The sequence below is a fragment of the Hydra viridissima genome, unplaced genomic scaffold (assembly GCF_058129835.1).
Source record: "Hydra viridissima isolate aposymbiotic clone 2 unplaced genomic scaffold, HvirCarnegie_v1 scaffold_6, whole genome shotgun sequence".
Taxonomy (NCBI): domain Eukaryota; kingdom Metazoa; phylum Cnidaria; class Hydrozoa; order Anthoathecata; family Hydridae; genus Hydra; species Hydra viridissima.
In genome coordinates, this window is record NW_028324305.1 from 5,045,459 (window position 1) to 5,065,775 (window position 20,317).

The 20,317-nt window shown below is 28.0% G+C and overlaps 2 protein-coding genes across 3 annotated transcripts; both read right to left on the reverse strand.

Annotated features, from left to right (window-relative positions):
- Positions 1–1,787: 1,787 nt before the first annotated feature.
- LOC145190706 (methylmalonyl-CoA mutase, mitochondrial-like) lies at positions 1,788–8,406 on the reverse strand. Of its 2 annotated transcripts, none has more exons than XR_016453105.1 (19): positions 8,275–8,406; positions 8,046–8,168; positions 7,690–7,821; positions 7,420–7,526; positions 7,218–7,296; positions 6,768–6,872; positions 6,436–6,570; positions 5,927–6,044; positions 5,485–5,696; positions 5,208–5,384; positions 4,221–4,304; positions 3,978–4,088; positions 3,650–3,786; positions 3,411–3,485; positions 3,078–3,230; positions 2,749–2,889; positions 2,454–2,581; positions 2,262–2,350; positions 1,788–2,008 (listed from the first exon to the last, which is right to left on the reverse strand). XR_016453105.1 is itself a non-coding variant. In XM_090089594.1 (19 exons), the coding sequence occupies exons 1-19, from the start codon at positions 8,302–8,304 to the stop codon at positions 1,941–1,943; spliced, it is 2,199 nt and encodes a 732-aa protein (XP_089945720.1). In that variant the 5' UTR covers positions 8,305–8,406; the 3' UTR covers positions 1,788–1,940. The 2 variants fall into 2 exon arrangements, 1 of the variants encoding a protein (XP_089945720.1); XM_090089594.1 differs by having other exon boundaries at positions 3,978–4,083.
- Positions 8,407–8,667: 261 nt separating this feature from the next.
- On the reverse strand, positions 8,668–14,425 carry LOC145189918 (GTP-binding protein Rheb-like). The gene is made up of 8 exons (XM_080066635.2): positions 14,147–14,425; positions 13,806–13,877; positions 13,063–13,130; positions 12,596–12,678; positions 12,091–12,147; positions 11,949–11,996; positions 11,667–11,748; positions 8,668–9,184 (listed from the first exon to the last, which is right to left on the reverse strand). The coding sequence occupies exons 1-8, from the start codon at positions 14,196–14,198 to the stop codon at positions 9,092–9,094; spliced, it is 555 nt and encodes a 184-aa protein (XP_079922761.2). The 5' UTR covers positions 14,199–14,425; the 3' UTR covers positions 8,668–9,091.
- Positions 14,426–20,317: the final 5,892 nt, after the last annotated feature.

Below are 20,317 nucleotides of genomic sequence, written 5' to 3' on the forward strand. Positions count from 1 at the left end.
TAAGACCATAGCAACGGGCTTAGCAACGCTTTTTTAAAAATATCTTAGCCTTGAAAACTGGTCAAGACTGCTACTTTAAACCTACAATACTCCTTTAAATATTCGCCTTTATTCAGTCTAGAGGTTATTCTTAAAATTTTTGAAAAACATTTTTATTTAAAACTCCTAAAGGAAAGATGTGTTCTTCATTCTATTATCATATTAGGGTTTTATCCGAAAGTTTTTATTATCTTTCAGCTAAAAATACCATAATATATTCAAGTTAAGAAAGGTTTGTTTGCTTGTAATGGGTTATGAAAAAAGATATAATTATTCACGAATAAGAAAAAGGAAAAGATTGTTATCAAGAACGCAAATGCCAATAATTCATCAACAACAATAAACAAAGAATTGATAACAAAGAAATCAACACCTTGAAAAAAATTTAATGTGTTACCTCTTGAAATCTTTTTTTTGCTCTTTCAAAACATAGTAGCATTAATAGTGCTTTTTGAAAATTTCAAGCGATTCTAATCATTTTTTACTGAATTATCCTTGTTAGCAGATATTTTTATTTAGAATAAAAGCCCATTATCTACTTGGATAAAGAATGACGTCATTATTCATGTTATGAAAATAGCATTTGGTATTTTTATATATGATTATAAAAGCAAGTATTGAAATATTTTTTCCTGGTAGCTCCTCAGTCTGATATAGTAATTTGGATTTTATTCGTTAAGAAAGAAAAAATCAAATGCCAATGCAAGGTCATTTAAATGGATAATGCAAACGTAATATAAAGGTAACCAATTCAAACAGTATCCCATTTGTTGCTAACTGAAACCATGTTTTTTCTAGATTTTTTTACAGATAAAAAAAATTTGTACAGTACCTGAGAAAACGTTTGACGCTTGATCAACACCCATTTCAAGAGAATTTGAAGGTATTTATTTGAGTTTTTTGATAAAAGTATTTTACATTCTTTTTTAAGCAATTGAAATAAAGAATAGATCTATTGAATGTAACTACAAAATTGCTCAATGAACGAATTCCTGTATATCGAAAAGAGACGATAACGTAAATCAATCAGAAGCGCATCACTAATTTGGCTGAAAATTCAAGTTATATAAAAGACGGTATTAAACTAAGATATTATAGTGTTACTCTTGAGATTTTGACAATGTGACGCTTAACTAAAGTTGCACAACTTTGTGTAAAAATTTATTATCAAGAAGACGCGTTGGTTAACAGCTCTTTTTGATAAAATCAATATAAGAGGCATTCTTACTGCTTTCATAAGCTATTTAAAAGTCAGGACATTTACTTTAACAAACTATTCTGCTATTACTGATGGTCCTTGTATACTGGTTGGAAAAAAAAAAGGGATTTATCAATCTTCTTAAGAACCACATTGGAGTCAACTATTGAAACATATTATAATACAAGCCAGGAAAGTTTTTGTTAAAAATTCTAATAACTAACTTGTGATATACAAAGCTTTCACTTTTTTCAATCAACCTTAAGCAATTCTATTTGGATCAAAACTTTAAAAGTGTAAATTATCTTCAACAATTATGGCGTGGAAATGTTCATTAGAAGCACAAACGCGAATTCGACGCTGAAATAGTTTTGCAACGTCGACCTAATGTGAGCACGAGGTCAATATCCAACATCAAGGTTCTCAATCAAAATTCAGTTACCAAGATTTTAAGTCAGTCCAATCCTGGACTCATTTTGTTAAGCTTCTCAAATTCACTAAAAAACTTATGCTTATACAGACACGTAACATACACTAAACAACCTTTTCATTTTTATACACATATCTTCCATTATTTATAAAGTAGATATTTTTATAGACAACAAGTTTTCCACTGAAGTCGAAATATTCGCCTAAAAAGTATTCTTAATAAGATTTTCTAAATAAGATTTTAAATTCAAGTCATTTCTGTCAAAAAAGTGAATCAAGTAGATTTGAGATTCTTTTCGATATCATCCAGCAATTTCATTGCGGCTTGTGGTATTCTGGTACCTGTTAAAGAAATTAAGTTAGGTCAAAACAGAAATGCTGCAAATAAGTCGGGAAAACCAAAGCTCATTTAGTAACAATATAAAATGTAATAATTATTTTAGTATGTAATGCCATCAGAAAAGAAAATTAAATTGAGTTAACATACATACATACATACATACATACATACATACATACATACATACATACATACATACATACATACATACATACATACATACATACATACATACATACATATATACAAACATACCTGGTCCAAATATACTGGAAACACCATTATCATGTAAGAACGAATAATCTTGCGGTGGTATAACTCCTCCACAGACGACCACAATATCTCTTGAAGTAAAATATTTATCATGTATGAAAAAACAGTCTTGAGGCGTTACAACACTTTCCTCTCCGTAAAAAAGTAATAAAATTAAAAATAGTAGGAACTAACCCTCTACCCATCTCCTTTAAACATTTAACCATATCAGGAACTAATGTTTTATGACCAGCTGCCTGAGTGCTCACACCTACTGCGTGAACATCAGCATCAATAGCCTGTTGGGCTACTTCTCTTGGTGTCTAAACAAATTAAAAAGTAATTCCTCATAACTTAATATATCAAGCGAGAAAGTAAAAATCTCATACAAGTAGTTAGTTTTTTAATAAGTAGTTCATGATTAACTCTGAAACTACATTTTTTATCGTCATGTTTGTTTTATTTCTTGTAATGATATTATGAATGATACCTGAAACAAAGGTCCTATATCGACATCAAATCCAAGATCTGAGAAACCAGTAGCGATTACTTTAGCACCTCGATCATGGCCATCTTGCCCCATCTTTGCCACAAGAATGCGTGGACGACGCCCATACTGATCGTTAAACCTCTGTATATCATATGATATATCAAAAAACGAAGAAAATTTGGCGTTTATTTTGATAAAATTTTCTTAATTCTTTTATTTAATTACCCCCCCCCCCCTAAACACACACACACTTTTATCTGATTATAAGATTCCACTTTTATAAAATTAAGAAATTAGGGAAGAAAAACAAAATATGGAGAAATTATTACCGCAGCTCGAGCTAACACATTTTCAATTTCACTAGTAGAGCCGTATTCACTCTTGTAGGCACCACTCACCATACGATCGGCCGCAACATGACGTTTAAATACTTTTTCCATTGCATCAGAAATCTCTCCGACGGTACAACGAGCTCGCGAAGCCTATAAAAAAAGAGAATTTTGTGTAAATTTGAGAATATAAAGCAAGAAATAAAAGATTTTGAAATTGAAAAAATTAAAAAAATAAATAGAAAACTTATAAAGAAGATTAGGTGTTAAATATATTACTAACTTCAAACATTCTTCATCACTATAAAGGTAATGTTATAGTGTAAAAGTCACCTTTATAGCTAGATCTAGCAGATTACCATTGCCAGTCTTGCAACATTCAGTAATTTGATTCAAACAATCTTCTACCTGAAATAAGTAGAAATTTTTGGTATTATAAAAAGCGTATTGTCTATTAGAAATTTTTTTAATGAACAAATTTAATAAACGTTACACTTTTTCTAAGATCTTATGAAATTTACTAGATTTGTTTTGTTAAACAAGAAAAAACATGAATTTAAACAAAGTTTTACTTTTGCATTATCTCTTGTTGCTCTTATCACTTTCAACTTTTCAATTTGACTCAATCGAACCTTGGTATTGTCAACAGCTAATACCTCTATAGGATCTTCTTTCTCTAACTTGTATTTGTTTACACCAACAATTGTCTCTAATTAAACAATTTTCTATATAAACATGAGCTATGCAATAAATGCTCATGCTTATATAGAAAATTGTTAATAAATAAAATCTTAATCAACATTTATTTTCCTATGTAAGATAAACTTTTGTATATCAGCTCTGTAATCAAAACATTTTAATTGGTAGTTTAACAAGAATTTAAAAATAGCTTTTTTAAACCTTGTCCTGAATCTATCCTGGCTTGTCTTTTTGCTGCACTCTCTTCAATTCGAAGCTTTGGCATTCCAGAAGCAACAGCTTTTGCCATCCCTCCCATTTCTTCAACCTAAACTGTATCAAAATTAGAAATCGATATCAACATCAAACATACCTCCAGACAATCACGATGACATCTCCGTTAACTAATAATTATCATATATTATCATTAAATAATAATAATCAAAATGTTTCTACAAATTCAACCTCTTCAACTATTTTCTTAGAAGCAGCATATATTTCGTCGGTAAGACTTTCCATTAGATAAGAACCACCCCATGGGTCTGCAACCTAAAAAGAACTTTTTAATGTGAACAAAAGGAAAAAATGATTAGGTAATCAATAGTATCTTATATTATCAAATAGTATCTTACAATATCGAATGTTAAACAGTATTTTATAATATAGAATATTGTAGAGAAAAATGATATCATAGAATATCAAATTGAGTTATAAATCATCATATAAATATTCTGACACTTAAATGGAACATACATACATACATACATACATACATACATACATACATACATACATACATACATACATAAAACCCTTTTTATGTATGTATGTATGTATGTATGTATGTATGTATGTATGTATGTATGTATGTATGTATGTATGTATGTATGTATGTATGTATGTATGTATGTATGTATGTATGTATGTATGTATGTATGTATGTATGTATGTATGTATGTATGTACGTATGTATCTATATATGTATGTATGTATGTATGTATGTATGTATGTATGTATGTATGTATGTATGTATGTATGTATGTATGTATGTATGTATGTATGTATGTATGTATGTATGTATGTATGTATGTATGTATGTATGTATGTATGTATGTATGTATAGAATACCTAATATTATTGAATATCGAATAGTATCAAATATGTTAAAGTGCAAAAATATTTATGTAATATTTTTTTAAGAAAAATTTTAGAAATAATCATCATATAATAATCATAATATGATCAATAATAGTTTGTTTAAAAAATTACTTTCTACTATTTTGATTGTTGGAAAACAATTTTAGAGCAACCTTCAATTTTTTTGATTCCCACTACTAAAAAACTGACAGTTAAAAACTAAATTTGTAATATTAAACACTTGTTTTGAACTTGATGTGTGTGCAACAGCAAAAATACAAGCAAACTTTGATTATTATTATCTGACTATGAAACCTTGGGTATGCCTGATTCCTCTTGCAAGATAATTTGGGTGTTTCTTGCAATTCTTGAACTAAAAGCTGATGGTAATGCCAGGGCTTCATCAAAAGAGTTTGTATGAAGAGATTGAGTGCCTCCAAATACTGCTGCCATAGCTTCAATGGTAGTTCTCACAATATTATTGTAGGGATCCTAAAAAATAAATAAAATACATCTTTTTTTAAATCTTAATAAGTAAAATAATTTTTAGTGTAAAAAAATTATAAGCCAAATAAACAAAAAAAATCTTTACTTGTTCTGTTAAAGACCATCCCGAGGTTTGAGAATGTGTTCTGAGTAAGAGAGATTTGGTGCTCTTAGGATGAAATTTTTCTTTAATTAAATGTGCCCATAATCTACGAGCAGCACGAAATTTTGCGATTTCCATATAAAAATTCATGCCAACACCCCAAAAAAACGACAGGCGTGGTGCAAAACTATCAATGTCCATACCAGATCTTATACCTTAAAATTGCATTTTAATAACGAATACAAATGTTTTTTATTGCCTTTTATTCAAATTTTTAAATGAGAATATTTGATTGATGAACAACTTGTGAAAAATTTTGAACTTAGAAAAAAGATGGGAAAGTTTTTATATCTTCTATATAGCATTAATATTATGATACACATATTTTATTTACTACAAAATCAACACACTAAAAAACAATCTAATTGAAATAAACAATAATCACCTGTTTTACAATATTCAATGCCATCTGCAATTGTGAAAGCAGCTTCTAAAACAGCATCTGCTCCTGCTTCTTGCATGTGGTATCCAGATATTGAAATACTGTTATATTTGGGCATATACTACAAAGTATGAACATTTTAAATTATAACTAAAAATTAACTAAAATTAAAACACTATCATTCAAGAAAACAACGTTTTGGAGACTAGAGTTTTTTGGAAGTGCTTACCAACATCAATTATCTTACTTCAATTAATAATCACATTAAACTTAAAAAGGTGCTAAAATTTTAGTAATACTAAGAAATTGTAATATATTTTAAAGAGAAAATAATTTTTCCTAACTAGAACCCCATTGTTATCAATGACTCTTTGCCATTTTTTTCAAAAAATTTGTAATAAATTTGCTCTATGCAGCTATTTATAGATTATAAATCTTAGCACAAGATAAAATATGCAGCACAAAATTTATATCTCACCGTGTTACCATATTGGCTACATGAGTCAACATACCTTAGCAGTATATGAGAAGATATCTCCAATAATTTTCATTGAGTGCTCTGGAGGATAGATATAAGTGTTTCGAACCATGAATTCTTTCAAAATATCATTTTGAATTGTCCCAGAAAGTTTTTCCTGTGAAACTCCCTAAGATTTAATAAAAATGTAAACTTTATGTACCATGAAATTTATTTTATACAGTGAATTTATTATACATTGAAATGTTCATCATACAATGAAATTTTTTTTATACAGTGAGATTTATTTCATATAAATTCAATATTTCATATAAAGACAATATTCTCAAATGCTTTTGATGCTATTTATTTTTCTTTTGAACTCACCTGCTCTTCTGCAGCTACAATATACATAGCAAGTACTGGTAGTACAGCTCCATTCATTGTCATGGAAACACTCATCTTGTCTAATGCAATACCATCAAAAAGAGCCTTAAAAAAACAACTGAGTTAAATATTTAAAAATATCTACTTATGATTAATTACAGATTTGGAAAAAAATGATAAAATACTTTAAGGGCAAATTTTGATAAAAAATTGTAATGAAAACAGACAAAAAATCTCAAAGAAAACAGACAAAGAACCTCAATTAAGTTGAATAAGAAATAAAACAAAGTTTCTTTGCAAAAAAAAAAAAAAAAAAAAAAAAAAAAACAGTTACAAAGATGAAAAAAAATATTGTCATATATAAAAAAAAAAACTTTAATAAAGAAATGTAAAGAGTGTTTGTTTCAAATATTTTAAAATTTTTAAACTTTATCACCTAAACTTGCTTACCTTCATATCATTAACACTATCCACAGCTACTCCAGCCATCCCAACATCACCATGTACACGAGGATTATCTGAGTCATATCTGGAATATGCAAATTTGTTATGTGCTATTTAAGACATCATATGAACAAAGTATGGACTCAGGTTTGAAATTATTATTTTTTGCTAATTCAATGCAAAGAGATAGCATCTAGAAATCTCTCACCCTCTATGTGTAGGTAAGTCAAAAGCAACACTTAGTCCTTGCTGACCAGCAGCTATATTTTTTTTGTAAAAACGATTGCTTTCCTCTACTGTACTGAATCCAGCATACTTTAATAAAATTAAAGATAAATCAAAATTCTTTTTAAAACGTAAAAGGAGATAAAGTTTTATCACAATCCTAATACCACTGGTCGAATATTTTTAAATACCAATGAAATACCATTCAACTTTTCAGTAAAACTTTAAACTGAAAACTAACTTAGTCATATACCTGTCTAATAGTCCAAGGCCTATAAGTATACATTGTTGCATGAGGGCCACGTGTAAATGGGTAAACACCAGGTACTTCATCTGCAACATCTTTAACATCATCTTTAGTGTAAACCGGTTTTATATTGATACCCTTAAAAAAAAAACTTGTATATAACTGAAAACACGTTTATAACAATATTAACTATGAAACTATAAAACTATAAAACATGATAAATAATATTACATTTACATTTGACATAATTATAACAACCATATATTAATTCTAAAGCTTCATAAAAGTATACAGTTAAAAAAACAACAATACATGAAATTTCTTGAATTTCAATAGCAAGTTGCAAAAATACAAAATCATACTTCTGGTGTTTTCCATGTTAGTTTTTCTGCAGGGTCTGCTCCTTTAAGCTCCTTTTTTGCAATAGCAACCCATTCTGGCTGCAATGCTGCTTTATGCAGAGATCGGTAGCATAACTTGTTTTTCTAAAATCATAGAAAAAACTAGAAAAGCTAAAAAAAGAAATAGATAATATTTAAAATAAAAATGTGACAAAAATTTAAAAAAACTAAAATATAAATTGAAAAATACCAGAACCAAACTCCTTGATAAATGCAGCATACTGAAGAGTGTTTTAATTACACAAATCTCCTTTATTTTTAAATCAAAATATCAATAGGTTGTTGTTTGAGCTGCAAAACAAAATTCAAGCATAATTGTTATAAGAATTTAAAAGCAGATCTTTTTTTTTTTTTTTGAAAAAAAGAAAAAAAAAAAAAAAAAAAAAAATCCTTTGATATGCATAAAAAGAAAAGTGTTTTACAAAAGCTTTATTTTTAAAACCAAAAAAGGATTGTAACTGATAAAAAAAGAAAGCTTGTCCTAAATTTTTAAGTTATGGAAAAAAAGAGTTGCAAATGAAAATGCTGAAAGCCTGGTAAAGAAACAAACAAAAAGTTATTAAATAATGAAGAACTTTAAATACTCTTTATCTTAATGTATTTAAGATAAACCTACAAAAAATACCAAAAAACTATTTCACCTCTAAGATACATTTTAATTATTAAACATTCATTTAGTCATAAAAACTTCCAGCAGCATAATTATTTTACAATGAAATAAAATAGAAATCTGAAAGTTGAAAAAAATTAAATTGCAGAAATTCTACTTTATAAATTTATATACAAAAAAGATATATTGTAAAAAGCCTTGAGAATTATATCTAATGATAACAGTGTTTGTTGCAAATTTGTTTCCATATATCACCACCACATTAACAAAGTGTATAAGTGATTCTGGATTTTCTTGGATTCCTCATAAATTGCTCATTAACAAATTAAAGCGATGAGATTTTAAGAGAGGTCCAGTTTAAAACTGAGATTTTACTAGATAATCAAGTAAACATTCTTTACGAAATGATACAACCACCATTTTTTGGAGTTGTTCCATTTTGCAGCTTCTCTATTTCATCAATTATTGTGTGAAAAACAAGTTGCACTGTCTAAAATAAAAATAAAACATAATATGAATAATTTAGTAAAAGAAACTCCTCACTGAATTTGTTCTGAGGAAATTTACTTTCAACAAATGTGAAGACAGAAGATTTTTTTTAGGAGATTAGTTCTGAATCATCAAATGATCTGAATGATCAAAATATTAAAGGTAATAATTTATTTTAAACATGAGTAGATTCTTTATTATTAAAAAAGATTTGTTAGAAAAACGGATAAAGTAAGAATCAACTAAAACTGAAGAATCAAAAAGAAAAGTGTAGCATGAATAGCTGCACTAATTATTGTTTGGTTTGTCATCTTACATATTGTATGTATTTCCTTCAAATAGATGGATAAATGTCTCTAAAAGAGTAAATTATGGTTAAGCACAACCGTTATTTTCAATTACATTCTTTGAATAAGTAAATAGTAAAAGGATGCTTTTTGATTGGTTCTGTCCTGTTCATATAGCTTTATCTTTACTACTCCAGATGATGTTATATAAATGACATATAGAACAAGTTTATGACAATTTGTTGGTTGATAAAATCTTCATAAATGAGTTGAATTGGTAGAAGTAATGCAGGTTTTTTAACTGAAACTATACATGCATTTGCTTTTTCTTTTTTCTTTTCTGAGAGGAGAAATATTCACATACAAATGTGAATGTTTCTCCTCTCAGAAAAAGAAAAGAAAAAGCAAATGCAAATTTGCCTTAAATTTTTCACACTATGTCTAGTGTGAAAAATTTAAGGCAAAGGTGTTTACTTAAAATCAATAATTAAACTGTTTGAGTTGTTGATTCATGCCTGCATCTGCTTCACCTTTTGATCAAAAACCTGGGATGTCCATTCAGCTATCAAAGATAAATGTTGACAGCATTCCAAAATAATTGAACTGCTGTAACCTTTTACCATTGAAATAACATGAAGTTTTTTAATTAATGTACAATTGGTCCCAAACAATCTCACAACTATAGCATTTCTGTGTTAGCATGTTTCCAATTTTGGTTCTTTCCAAATTTGTTTTCTTTAAATGTGCTTTTTTTTTTCAACAATATCTTTTGTTTCTATCTTTGATAAATATTTAACAGCCAATAAAAGGAACACATCTTTTGGCAATCCATAACGTATTTTGTAATTGATATCTTAACTTTAAAACTAAACTCATTTAATTAAGCTTTATTTTCTTTTACTTAAACTTGCTTAGGCAATACAAAAGTTATCTAGAACTAATTTACCAGATGTTACTTGGTGTTATGCTTATGGAAAAACTGATATAAAAATTACTAACTTAACTTGACTGTATTTAATGAGTTAAATATGTTACCATCATTAGTTTTTGGTAACATCACAAGTGTTCTTAGTGATGGAAAAACTGGTGACTATCTTGCTGAAAGTTATGCTAGTAACTCTAGTGAAATTCAAAGGTTGAAAAGTCAACTCTAAAGATTGAAAAGTATTGGGTACAGTGCCCTAATTATTGCTTTAGGAAACTCAGACAACTTAGAAAAAATATTTTTGATTATGTTATTACTGTACTTGATTCAAATGAGATTCAAAATGTTTCCAGATGATTACTGATTCAAATGAGATTCCAGAGATCTGGGATGTTATTCAAAAGAAAAGTGCACCTCTCTTATTTAAAGGTAGTTTTTAAGTTTTTCAAATTCATTGTAAAAATTATTTTAAAGCGATAATGAAAGAACAAAAAAAGATAATGGCAGTTATCTTTTTTATTCCTTCATTATTGTTTTATTTTTATTATTTATTATCTTTAATTAAAAATTGAACAAATGATCAAATGATGAAAAAGATTGAATGATAATAGAAGATTGAATGTCTTTTTATGTTTTTAAATGATAAACTTGATTTTGGAATTGTGTTTGGTGGAAAAAACACAGAAAATGAATTTGCTGTTGAAAAAGTTTTGCACAAAAACTTCTGTAAAAAAGTATTAAGCACAGATGCAACTTATTTAGGCTTACTTTATTATGGTGATTGCAAATATTTTGATTATAAAATTGCTGACAAAACTCATGCAGTTTATTCAATCCTAAAAATGTTAAAGCAACTATAGAAGATATGTTGGAAAATCACAGATAATAAAAATTAATTTTTTAACAAATTATCACTGTTTTCTTTATTTCCCATTTGTAAGTGTTTTTAATTCATCGTTAATTTGAGAGTTGATTATGTCAATAGAGATACTAGTACTGGAATAACTAGAATGAAATTTAATAATTTAGTATAAAATATTAAATTTAATTCTAGTCAGTGCCAGTACCTCTATTGAACAACCAACTTTTTTTTTTCATAGTTGGATTGACCTGTTCTACCAAATTCTACCTAACTTTTAAATGTCTTTAAATGTTTTCAAATGTTTTCTACTAGTTTTAAATATCATTTAAATGTTTAATGTTAAAAAATCAGAAAAGTAAAAACTATAATAAAATCAGGATAACCAGAATGCAGCTGGATTAATTTCAACCTTGTTTTCTTTGGCAGATGACTCCAAAAAACCAGCTTTCCATTTTTTTGCTAAGCTGCTGCCTTCTTCTGAAGTAATCACCCTGATAATAAAAGACAAGATCATTTTAATTTCTTTAAGGCTTGAAAAAGTATTTTTATTTTTAGCTGACTTCACACCTAAAGTAATTACCGTTTTTTAAGTTTATAAATAATTATATGTGAACCAAATAAAAAGCTGTTATCAAATTTATAATTATAACACTATAATAATCTTTTCAATGTTAATAGGTGTTATACTGACCTTTCCATGTGTAAATCAGTCTTGTTTCCAACCAACAGTATTGGTAATCTAATAGTATAGAGTAACTTTATTTTATTACAAAAGGTTATTGATCTTTGAAAACAAAATATAATATTGAAAGGACTTTTTTTAAACTACTTACGTCTTTTGTCCAGTTAGATCTAGTAATCTTTCTCTTATATCTTTTACAACATCAAAGCTAAAGAAGAGAACCTATTTCACACTGATGGGTTCTTTAAATGTATTTAGTGGTTCTAGAAAAAGCTCACTTTTTTGAAGATTTGTAAAATGACACTATATCTTTTTTTTAATTCACATCAATATTAAGTGGAGCAGGAATTCAGAAAGCAAGTGATTACAACTAAGTTATTATAAGAATTGTTATGAACACAAAGAACAATAACTTTATAGAGAACTAAAAATTTTGTTAAAATTAAACAAAATATAGCACAGTGAAAATTAAACAGAAATAGGATTAGTAGAAAATTCTAAAAAAGCTTCTTTATCAGGAAAAGAAACAAAAGTTTAGTTTAAAGAAAGTATTTTAAAACTCAACACTGAATCTTTCTTTGAAACACTATTAAACCCATAACTAATGTGAACCACAGTACGACAATAATATAAACTTTGTCACTGAAAAAACAAACCTTTTTCTAGAAGTGACAGAATAAACAAGAATATATCCATGATTGTCAACACAATAAGATTGTGGCATGATAGAGTATTCATCCTTATATAAAATCATATAATATAAAGATTAGAATAAAAGAATCATCAATGGGAAGAGATATTGAAATCCATTAATCAATAACTTCTTAAGCAAAAGAGAGTGTATTTGTGACACTGTAAATAAAAGACTAGCTTGATTAGTTTGGCTAGTATGGGTCATTATTTTGATAAGCAAAAGACATTTGGCATGAATTATTCCTAAAGTGATTTTTAAAACAAAAATTGTTTTTGCTTAAAGCAATATAAAAGCTTAAAATATTTAAAAAAACTGAAGTATTTTTTTTCAATTTGTTTACTTTGAAATTTTAATGACAGTAACATAGTTAGAATTATTTACTTGAAAATAAGAAATATAAAAAGTTAATTGAAAGTTTTAAACACTTACCTGACCAGCTGTATCAACTAGATCAATTATATATTCTAGTCCTTTGTGTTTGATCTTTGTATGAAAAGCTGAAATATAAAGCCAAATTTTATTTTTTAATTTTCTTTTTCTCAAAATCTTCAACTTTAAGACTGATAATTTAGTTATAAAGAGTAATCATAAAATCCATAAACACTTAGTTATAAAGAAAAGATAAAACTTTTTAGTAAAAAATTATGATTAGTAGTAGTAGCAGCAACAACAGCAGTGGCAGCAGCAGCAGTAATAATAATATTAATAACAATAATAATAATAATAATAATAATAATAATAATAATAATAATAATAATAATAATAATAATAATAATAACAACAACAACAACAATAATAATAGTAATAATAATAGTAATAATAATAGTAGTAGTAGTAATAATAATAGTCGTAGTAATAATTATAGCAATAATAATAACAATAGTAATAATAATAGTAATAATAATAGTAGTAGTAGTAGTAGTAGTAGTAGTAGTAGTAGTAGTAGTAGTAGTAGTAGTAGTAGTAGTAGTAGTAGTAGTAGTAGTAGTAGTACTAGTACTAGTAGTAGTAGTAGTAATAGTAATAATAATAGTAGTAGTAGTAATAATAATAATAATAATAATAATAATAATAATAATAATAATAATAATAATAATAATAATAATAATAAAAGAAAAAAAAAAAGTCTTTTAAGCTCAAGTAATTTGAAATCAAATTAACAAACTCTTTACTGTTTTCAATGGTTGGGTCATATGAGTCCACAAACTGACCTTCCACAAATTGAATCGATAAAGAAGATTTCCCTGAAAAAAATGCCTAACATTTATCAATTTTATGAAATTTGTGTCTATTAGTACAAGTTTTTAAAGAAGAACTTGATGAAAAGAAAAAAAGAAAGTAACTTTTATATTTTTTTAAAATAACTTGTTATAAAGTACTTCATTGATTAACCAATTCTCTAATAATGAAAAAGAATATAGAATGGAGAAGAAGTTATGAAGTTATACCAGGTCAGTAACTATTACTTAACTATTTATTAACTAGATTTGTAATGTTAGTCAACTCAGCTTACCAACAGAACGAAATCCCATAACAGCAAGTTTTCTTGATCGAAGGGAAGTCATAATTTAGAAAAAATCTAGTTTCTATAAGCAATTTATGTAAATATAGATGTATTAAAAAGACATTCAACCAGAGTTCACCGGTCTGTTTTGTTATTATCTTAAATTTTGGGTTCTTTTAGTGAACTTTTAGTGAAAACAAAAAGCCGTTTGAAAAAATCCAAATTTAGCGTTGACGTAACATTTTTCCTCGAAGACGCCAAATGCTCGTTTCTGTAGATGTGTAGACTGTAGTTACGATAGGTTTTTCGTAAGTTCGCACAAACTCAATTTCTGCGACTTCATTTTTTTCCCACGACCCAACATAAAAGAGTCACTTTATAAAAAAAATTTAAGGTTTTTATTAAGGAAATATTATTTTACGCTTTTAAACACTTATTCACGCTTAAATTCTTTAATGGCATCCTGAGATTTTTTTATGAGATTGCTATAAAACGCGAGGAAAAAAACCCGTGCTTATCAAAATCTGGAACGGAATTCGCAAAACTCTTCATGTGCAAAAAAAAAAAAAAATCCGCCAGATTTACAATCTTCATAAGTTTTAATTTGTGAACTAAAATTTTTGGCATTCACAAATGGTTCCTACAACTTTCCCATAAGTTTTAGGGTTACACAAAATAAAATGATAAAAATCTAGTGCGGCTTGTGATATGGAATTATGTATCGGAATTACTGTAATAAGGACAAAAACTCACACTTTTTGCTAAATTTACTTAAACCGTTTATAGGAATTTTCATCGTGATATTGACTTCAATTTTTAAAGCTGATCAGAAGTAAGTTTTGCAACTGAAACTTGGAATTCTTAGTGAAAATAATATTAAATAATTCGAATGTTGAATTGGTACATAAATTAACATAATTTAATGTAATTTAACCTTGTTGAGTGATAACCGGAAAACCATGTACCAATTATCAAAGCCTGCCCATTTTGTCTGATTTGTTTTGCTTATAACTTCTAAACAAATCATTTTTTCAGATTTTTTGAAGATCAACTAAAAAAATTTTTAAATGGATAATTATACTCCATAACAACGCGCAGCAATAATGTGAATGTATGCCCGAAATAATGATTGAATTATTGCAGCACAACGTGAATTTCGAAGACAACCTCCTGGAAGAAATCCTCCTTCACCGCCAACAATTCGGGTATTTGTGGTTTGGAGATGACAGAGGTATGTAATTATGCTCAATGGTGCACGCTACACATAAATGCTTGAACTATTGGTGGTATCCGAAATAAATCAGTTATGACTCCAAAACATATAGTCTCAACAGGATGGTGCTGCTGCCCTAGAAATAATGGATGCATTGCGACATATCTTTTCTGACAGCATCATCTCAAAATACGTAAATTTTAATTGGCCTGCTCGGTCACTGGATTTGCGTGTTGGTATATACTATACTAAAGTGTAAAGTATATACCAACACGCCTGAAACTTAAGATCAGTTAAAATAAAACATCAAAGCCGAAATTGCGAATATATAACCAGATTTGCTGCGTTCTGCAACGAAAATGCAATAAAATGAGTCCAAATTTAACAGCGCTAAAAAGGATTAAAAAATCTGGCAAAATTTTTTTATCCTTTTGTAATTCAAAAAGTGAAAAAAATTACTGAAGAATTATAGAAAAACAAACTTTAACTTCAACAAATAAATTCTATTTTCTCTCTATATCCATTTCTTTTAACTAAATTATATACATTAGAACATATACATTTAATGTATTTGCTCTCTTTTGACTGGATGTCGCATTTTAACTTTTTAATTATAACAATATGCATGCAGAGATGGGTTTAGCGTAATTAATAGCTAGCGCTAAGCGCGTTAAGGCTGCTTTTGCGGTGGTGTAAATTAAATGCTAGTGCAAAAAAAAAAAAAAATACAAATCAGTGCTAAAAATAAACGCTGGGAAAAGGCACAAAAAAGTCGCATCAGTTATATTAAATAAAATAAATAGTATAATAAGTTATATGCAATGCATCAACTGTTGTAATATTTTTGTGTAGTCAGTGATGTCTGACTTGGTGTTATGTCAATGTGGAAAGACTAACAAGGGTTATGGAAGTAATGGCATGAGGGTTAAATGGAAAGAGTTTAAACGTTCTTTAGATTTAAAGGTTTAGGACTCATTAGAGAAGAGCAGGAATTAGCAGTTTTGAAGTTGTCCATCTTTTTATCTCGTAACTAGTAAGTTGTTCATCTTTTTATCTCGTAACTTTGATAGGGGCAAAAATGGAGTGTAAAAACTTATTAAGCTTTGTTGACACTATTGGCATTCATCAAAAATTCTTTTAAAAAAAGAATTTTTGATGAATGCCAATAGTGTTTTTAAGCTGCTTAATTTTAAGCTGCTTAATATTAACATGAATGCATGGAATTAAAAAAGAAACCTTCCTTGGATCTTCAGAAAATTCATTTAGGTGCAATACAGCTGCTCAAAAAACTCAACTTAGTAAAACATTTTAAGTGTCAAAGATTCCTATATGTTATTTTAAAAAAAATACTCGCAACCTTTTTTTACGGAAAGCAATCTTTGAAGAAAATTTGGGGTGTTTGATGCTAATACTGATGTCCCATAAATCCCTAATTTATCTTAATTTTATGCCCATTGAAATGCGATAATTATAATTTTAGTTTCTTATTGGTTATGGTTTGTGCAGCAGTCAAACTACAGTTTACCGGACCAAATTCTTTTTACAACAGAAGAAGGGTGCTCACCATTTTAAGAGTGAAAAACAGGTCTGCTGTGGCCTTAATAAAAATTGCTGAGTGCTTAATTTACATCCTGGTTTTAAGTAGAATTAATAATTACTATTCCTGCTTCAAATAGTAAATATATAATTACTTAAAAACTTTAAAAGATTCAATAAGTTTTATTATTAAAATAATTTGGAATTAACTAGTTATGTATTTCTTGAGTGATTGCTAATTATATCCAATCAGAAAACTATAAGCCCATGCGCATGGAATTTATAGCGACTTTTGTGTTTATTCACTAACTTTGTAACTTTTGTAAGTATATTACTTTTTCAATTTTAAAAAGGAATAGCATTAGCTACAAGTAAACTCGAATAGATTTTGGTGTTGTATGGTTCACTCTAACCAGTCACATTTTGCGTTTCTTATTTCGCGTTTTAAGGGATTTTTAACCCATTTTGTTAGCAAAAAGCTTTTGGGGTTAGTTGACACAATGATCGCGGGGCTAGTTGGCAACATGTGCCAACTTACAACTTTTCGCATTAGCTGTAAATTTACTTAAGTTATATAACACTACAGATCTACAGACATGTGAAATTATAAAAAAAAAATATAGACAGGCCTGTAAATTCTAAAAATGTTACAAAAAATGCTGTTGATGCTAAGGCCAACAAAAGTTAATGTCAAAAAATATTGTGCTTGAAATATATGCTTAATGTTGCTAAATTTCTCTCTTTTTATATGGTGTGCCAATTTACCCTTAGGGTATAGGCAACTTACCCCCCCCCCCTCCCTGGGGTAAGTTGACACATACCCTAAGGGTATGTGCCAACATACCCTTAAGGTATGTGCCAATTGTAGGCCCAAAAAGGCCTCTTTTTTGGAGGCCTTTTTGGGCCCACAATTATTATTTTCTTTAATGTTTGACACTTACACATGCTTGCCAAATTCATATTCTTTTGAACTGCAATTTGATATCCTCAAAAAAGTTCACCCAGAAATGCACAGAGCTCAAAAACTAAAATTGTAGCCAACCAGCCCCGGTCTCCCCTACTATTACAGTAAATAGATTTTTGCTCATCACAATTCACATGGAACCTGAAGTTAGGCTTTTATAATGCTGATAAGAAAACAAGATCTCCCTAGTAATTTTAGAAGTTATCAGTTTTCTGAATTATTTATTTACCTTCTGATTTTTTAGTATGCTGGATTGTTCGCTAATGATAAATTTCAATATGGATGGACAGAGAGGCGGAAAAAATAGTTTTAAAGAATTTTATAACCATGTACTGTAATGCTGTTAAATATATTTCTATATTAAATCATGTCTCTTTTTTCACTTATTGCATTTTGATAGCTCATATTTCCACAACTTTCTATATTCTGTCACCACCTTCCAATACAATATAAATATAGTTATTTATGTTGTATTGGAAGGAGACTGGAAGGTTATATATATATATATATATATATATATATATATATATATATATATATATATATATATATATATATATATATATATATATATATATATATATATATATATATATATATATATATATATATAAACACGTCTTTTTAAGCCGTCTTTAAGACGTCTTAAGACAACTTTAAGACGTTTTAAATAAGACTGCTTACAATGTTTCCTTTTACAATGTTTCCAGCTTACAATGTTTCCAGTTTAAGACATCTTTAAAATAAATTTCAAGACGTCTTAAAGACGGCTTTATGTTGTTGACTTGTTGTTGGGTGGGAAAGAAGGAATTAAAAAGGTCTTAAACTGGTTATCCCGAAAGTTGTTAAGATGTCTTAAAGACGTTTTAAAGACGTGTGCGAAAGCCGTCTTAAACACATCTTTAACTAGTAACAGAAGTCTAGACGAATTAAAAACGAGTTAAAGACGTCTTAAAGACGTCTTATCTTGAGTGGATAATATGATACTTAAAGACGTCTTATACTGAGTGAGTAATACGACACTTTATCCAAAAAACACGTTTCGTTTTAATCTTACAAGTAGTAAATTTAATCCCCAATCCCACAGCTTCAAAGATGGCTTTATAAATGTCAGTATATCGATATCGAATGTCGGAGTTGATTTAGTCGAAAATCTGAAAAAAAAAAAATAATAAATAAAAGAAACCTAGTAATTATTTTGGATAACTTATAAATTTATGTTGGCATTTGTAATGAATATCTGAGTTTTTTTACTCAAAATTTTGTGAAGAGAAAAATAAACAAACAAACAAAAAAAAAAACGCAGTAATTAAAACATACAACAACTTAACAAAAGACGAATTGGTATAGTAATTAACAATAATTAATGAATTTCGAATAACTACAAAAAGCTTAGAAAACTTTTAGAAAATAGAAGAGATAATTTGTTTTAAAAAAAGAAAAGTGGAAATCGTATTTTTGCTTCAGTTAAAAACTGTGAATTTAAAAATCACTTATTTACAGAGTCGGGATGTATGAAAAAAAAACCTTACCACTAACCCTTTATTATTGCAGATATAACCCCATAACCTTACTAACTACTCACTAACACCACAGTAATCAATTTGAAAAGATAAAACCCCTTCCACACGCTACTTTAATGCTCTCACACACATTTTTTTTATTATTCCATATTTACCCACTTAGCTGTATTGAATTTCTTCGTTCTTTTCAAAAAAAATTAACTCACTTCCTGATAAATGTCAGGTTGTTTAAGAGTATACCAATTAGCAAACCAGTTCAAAAATTCAAGACAGAAAATAAAGATACAAAGCAAATGTAGAAAACGTATGAAAAGCGATAAAATTCAGTTTGAGGACACACATAATTGAAGCAAATAACAAGTTACATGGTCTTAACAGTTTTTACCAGTCTCAGGACTTTGTAAAAAAATAAAGTTTCTGTTTTGTTGTTGTAAGAAATGATATTTTAGATAAACATTTAATTTAGATTGTGATGTTTTAAAATAGCTGTTAGCAAACATTCAGTTCGGATAAGTAAACTTTTCTTAGAAACACAAAAAATATCACGTTTAAGTAAACATGTAAACAAGGACAAAAGTGTACATCACTTGAATTATATCTAATCATTACTGTACCTGTTAGATTTTGTTTCTGTGGTTCATTCACAACTATATTGTAAAGTTTTTTCAACTTAAAAATTTAAAAAATTGATAATAATTTATAATGGTTCGTTCAGTTTCTTTTCTCATCATCCAAACTAGGACATGAAAACCGCTAAAGAAAATGAAGTGCAAAACTGGTTGCAAAGAAATCAATTGCAAAGGATGATCCACCAATGGAATCATAGATCTGATCTCAAATTAATGCATCATATTGAAATTGATACTACGAAGCAAGTAGCAGAGATGAAGAAAAAGTTAGAAAAATCGATCACTTTTTCAGGACTGAAAAAGATTTCTTAGCAG

Excerpts from the sequence above, each read along its gene's own strand:
- LOC145190706 (XM_090089594.1), bottom strand. The coding sequence starts at position 8,304 with ATGCTGCATTTATCAAGGAGTTTGGTTCTG. Across the intron at positions 6,045-6,435 it reads TCTTCTCATATACTGCTAAG|TATATGCCCAAATATAACAG; the intron begins GTATGTTGACTC and ends CATACTTTGTAG. Across the intron at positions 4,305-5,207 it reads AGGAATCAGGCATACCCAAG|GTTGCAGACCCATGGGGTGG; the intron begins GTTTCATAGTCA and ends AGTTCTTTTTAG.
- LOC145189918 (XM_080066635.2), bottom strand. The coding sequence starts at position 14,198 with ATGACTTCCCTTCGATCAAGAAAACTTGCTGTTATGGGATTTCGTTCT. Across the intron at positions 12,679-13,062 it reads TAGTTGATACAGCTGGTCAG|GATGAATACTCTATCATGCC; the intron begins GTAAGTGTTTAA and ends ATTTTATATAAG. Across the intron at positions 12,148-12,595 it reads TCTGTCACTTCTAGAAAAAG|CTTTGATGTTGTAAAAGATA; the intron begins GTTTGTTTTTTC and ends TCTCTTCTTTAG.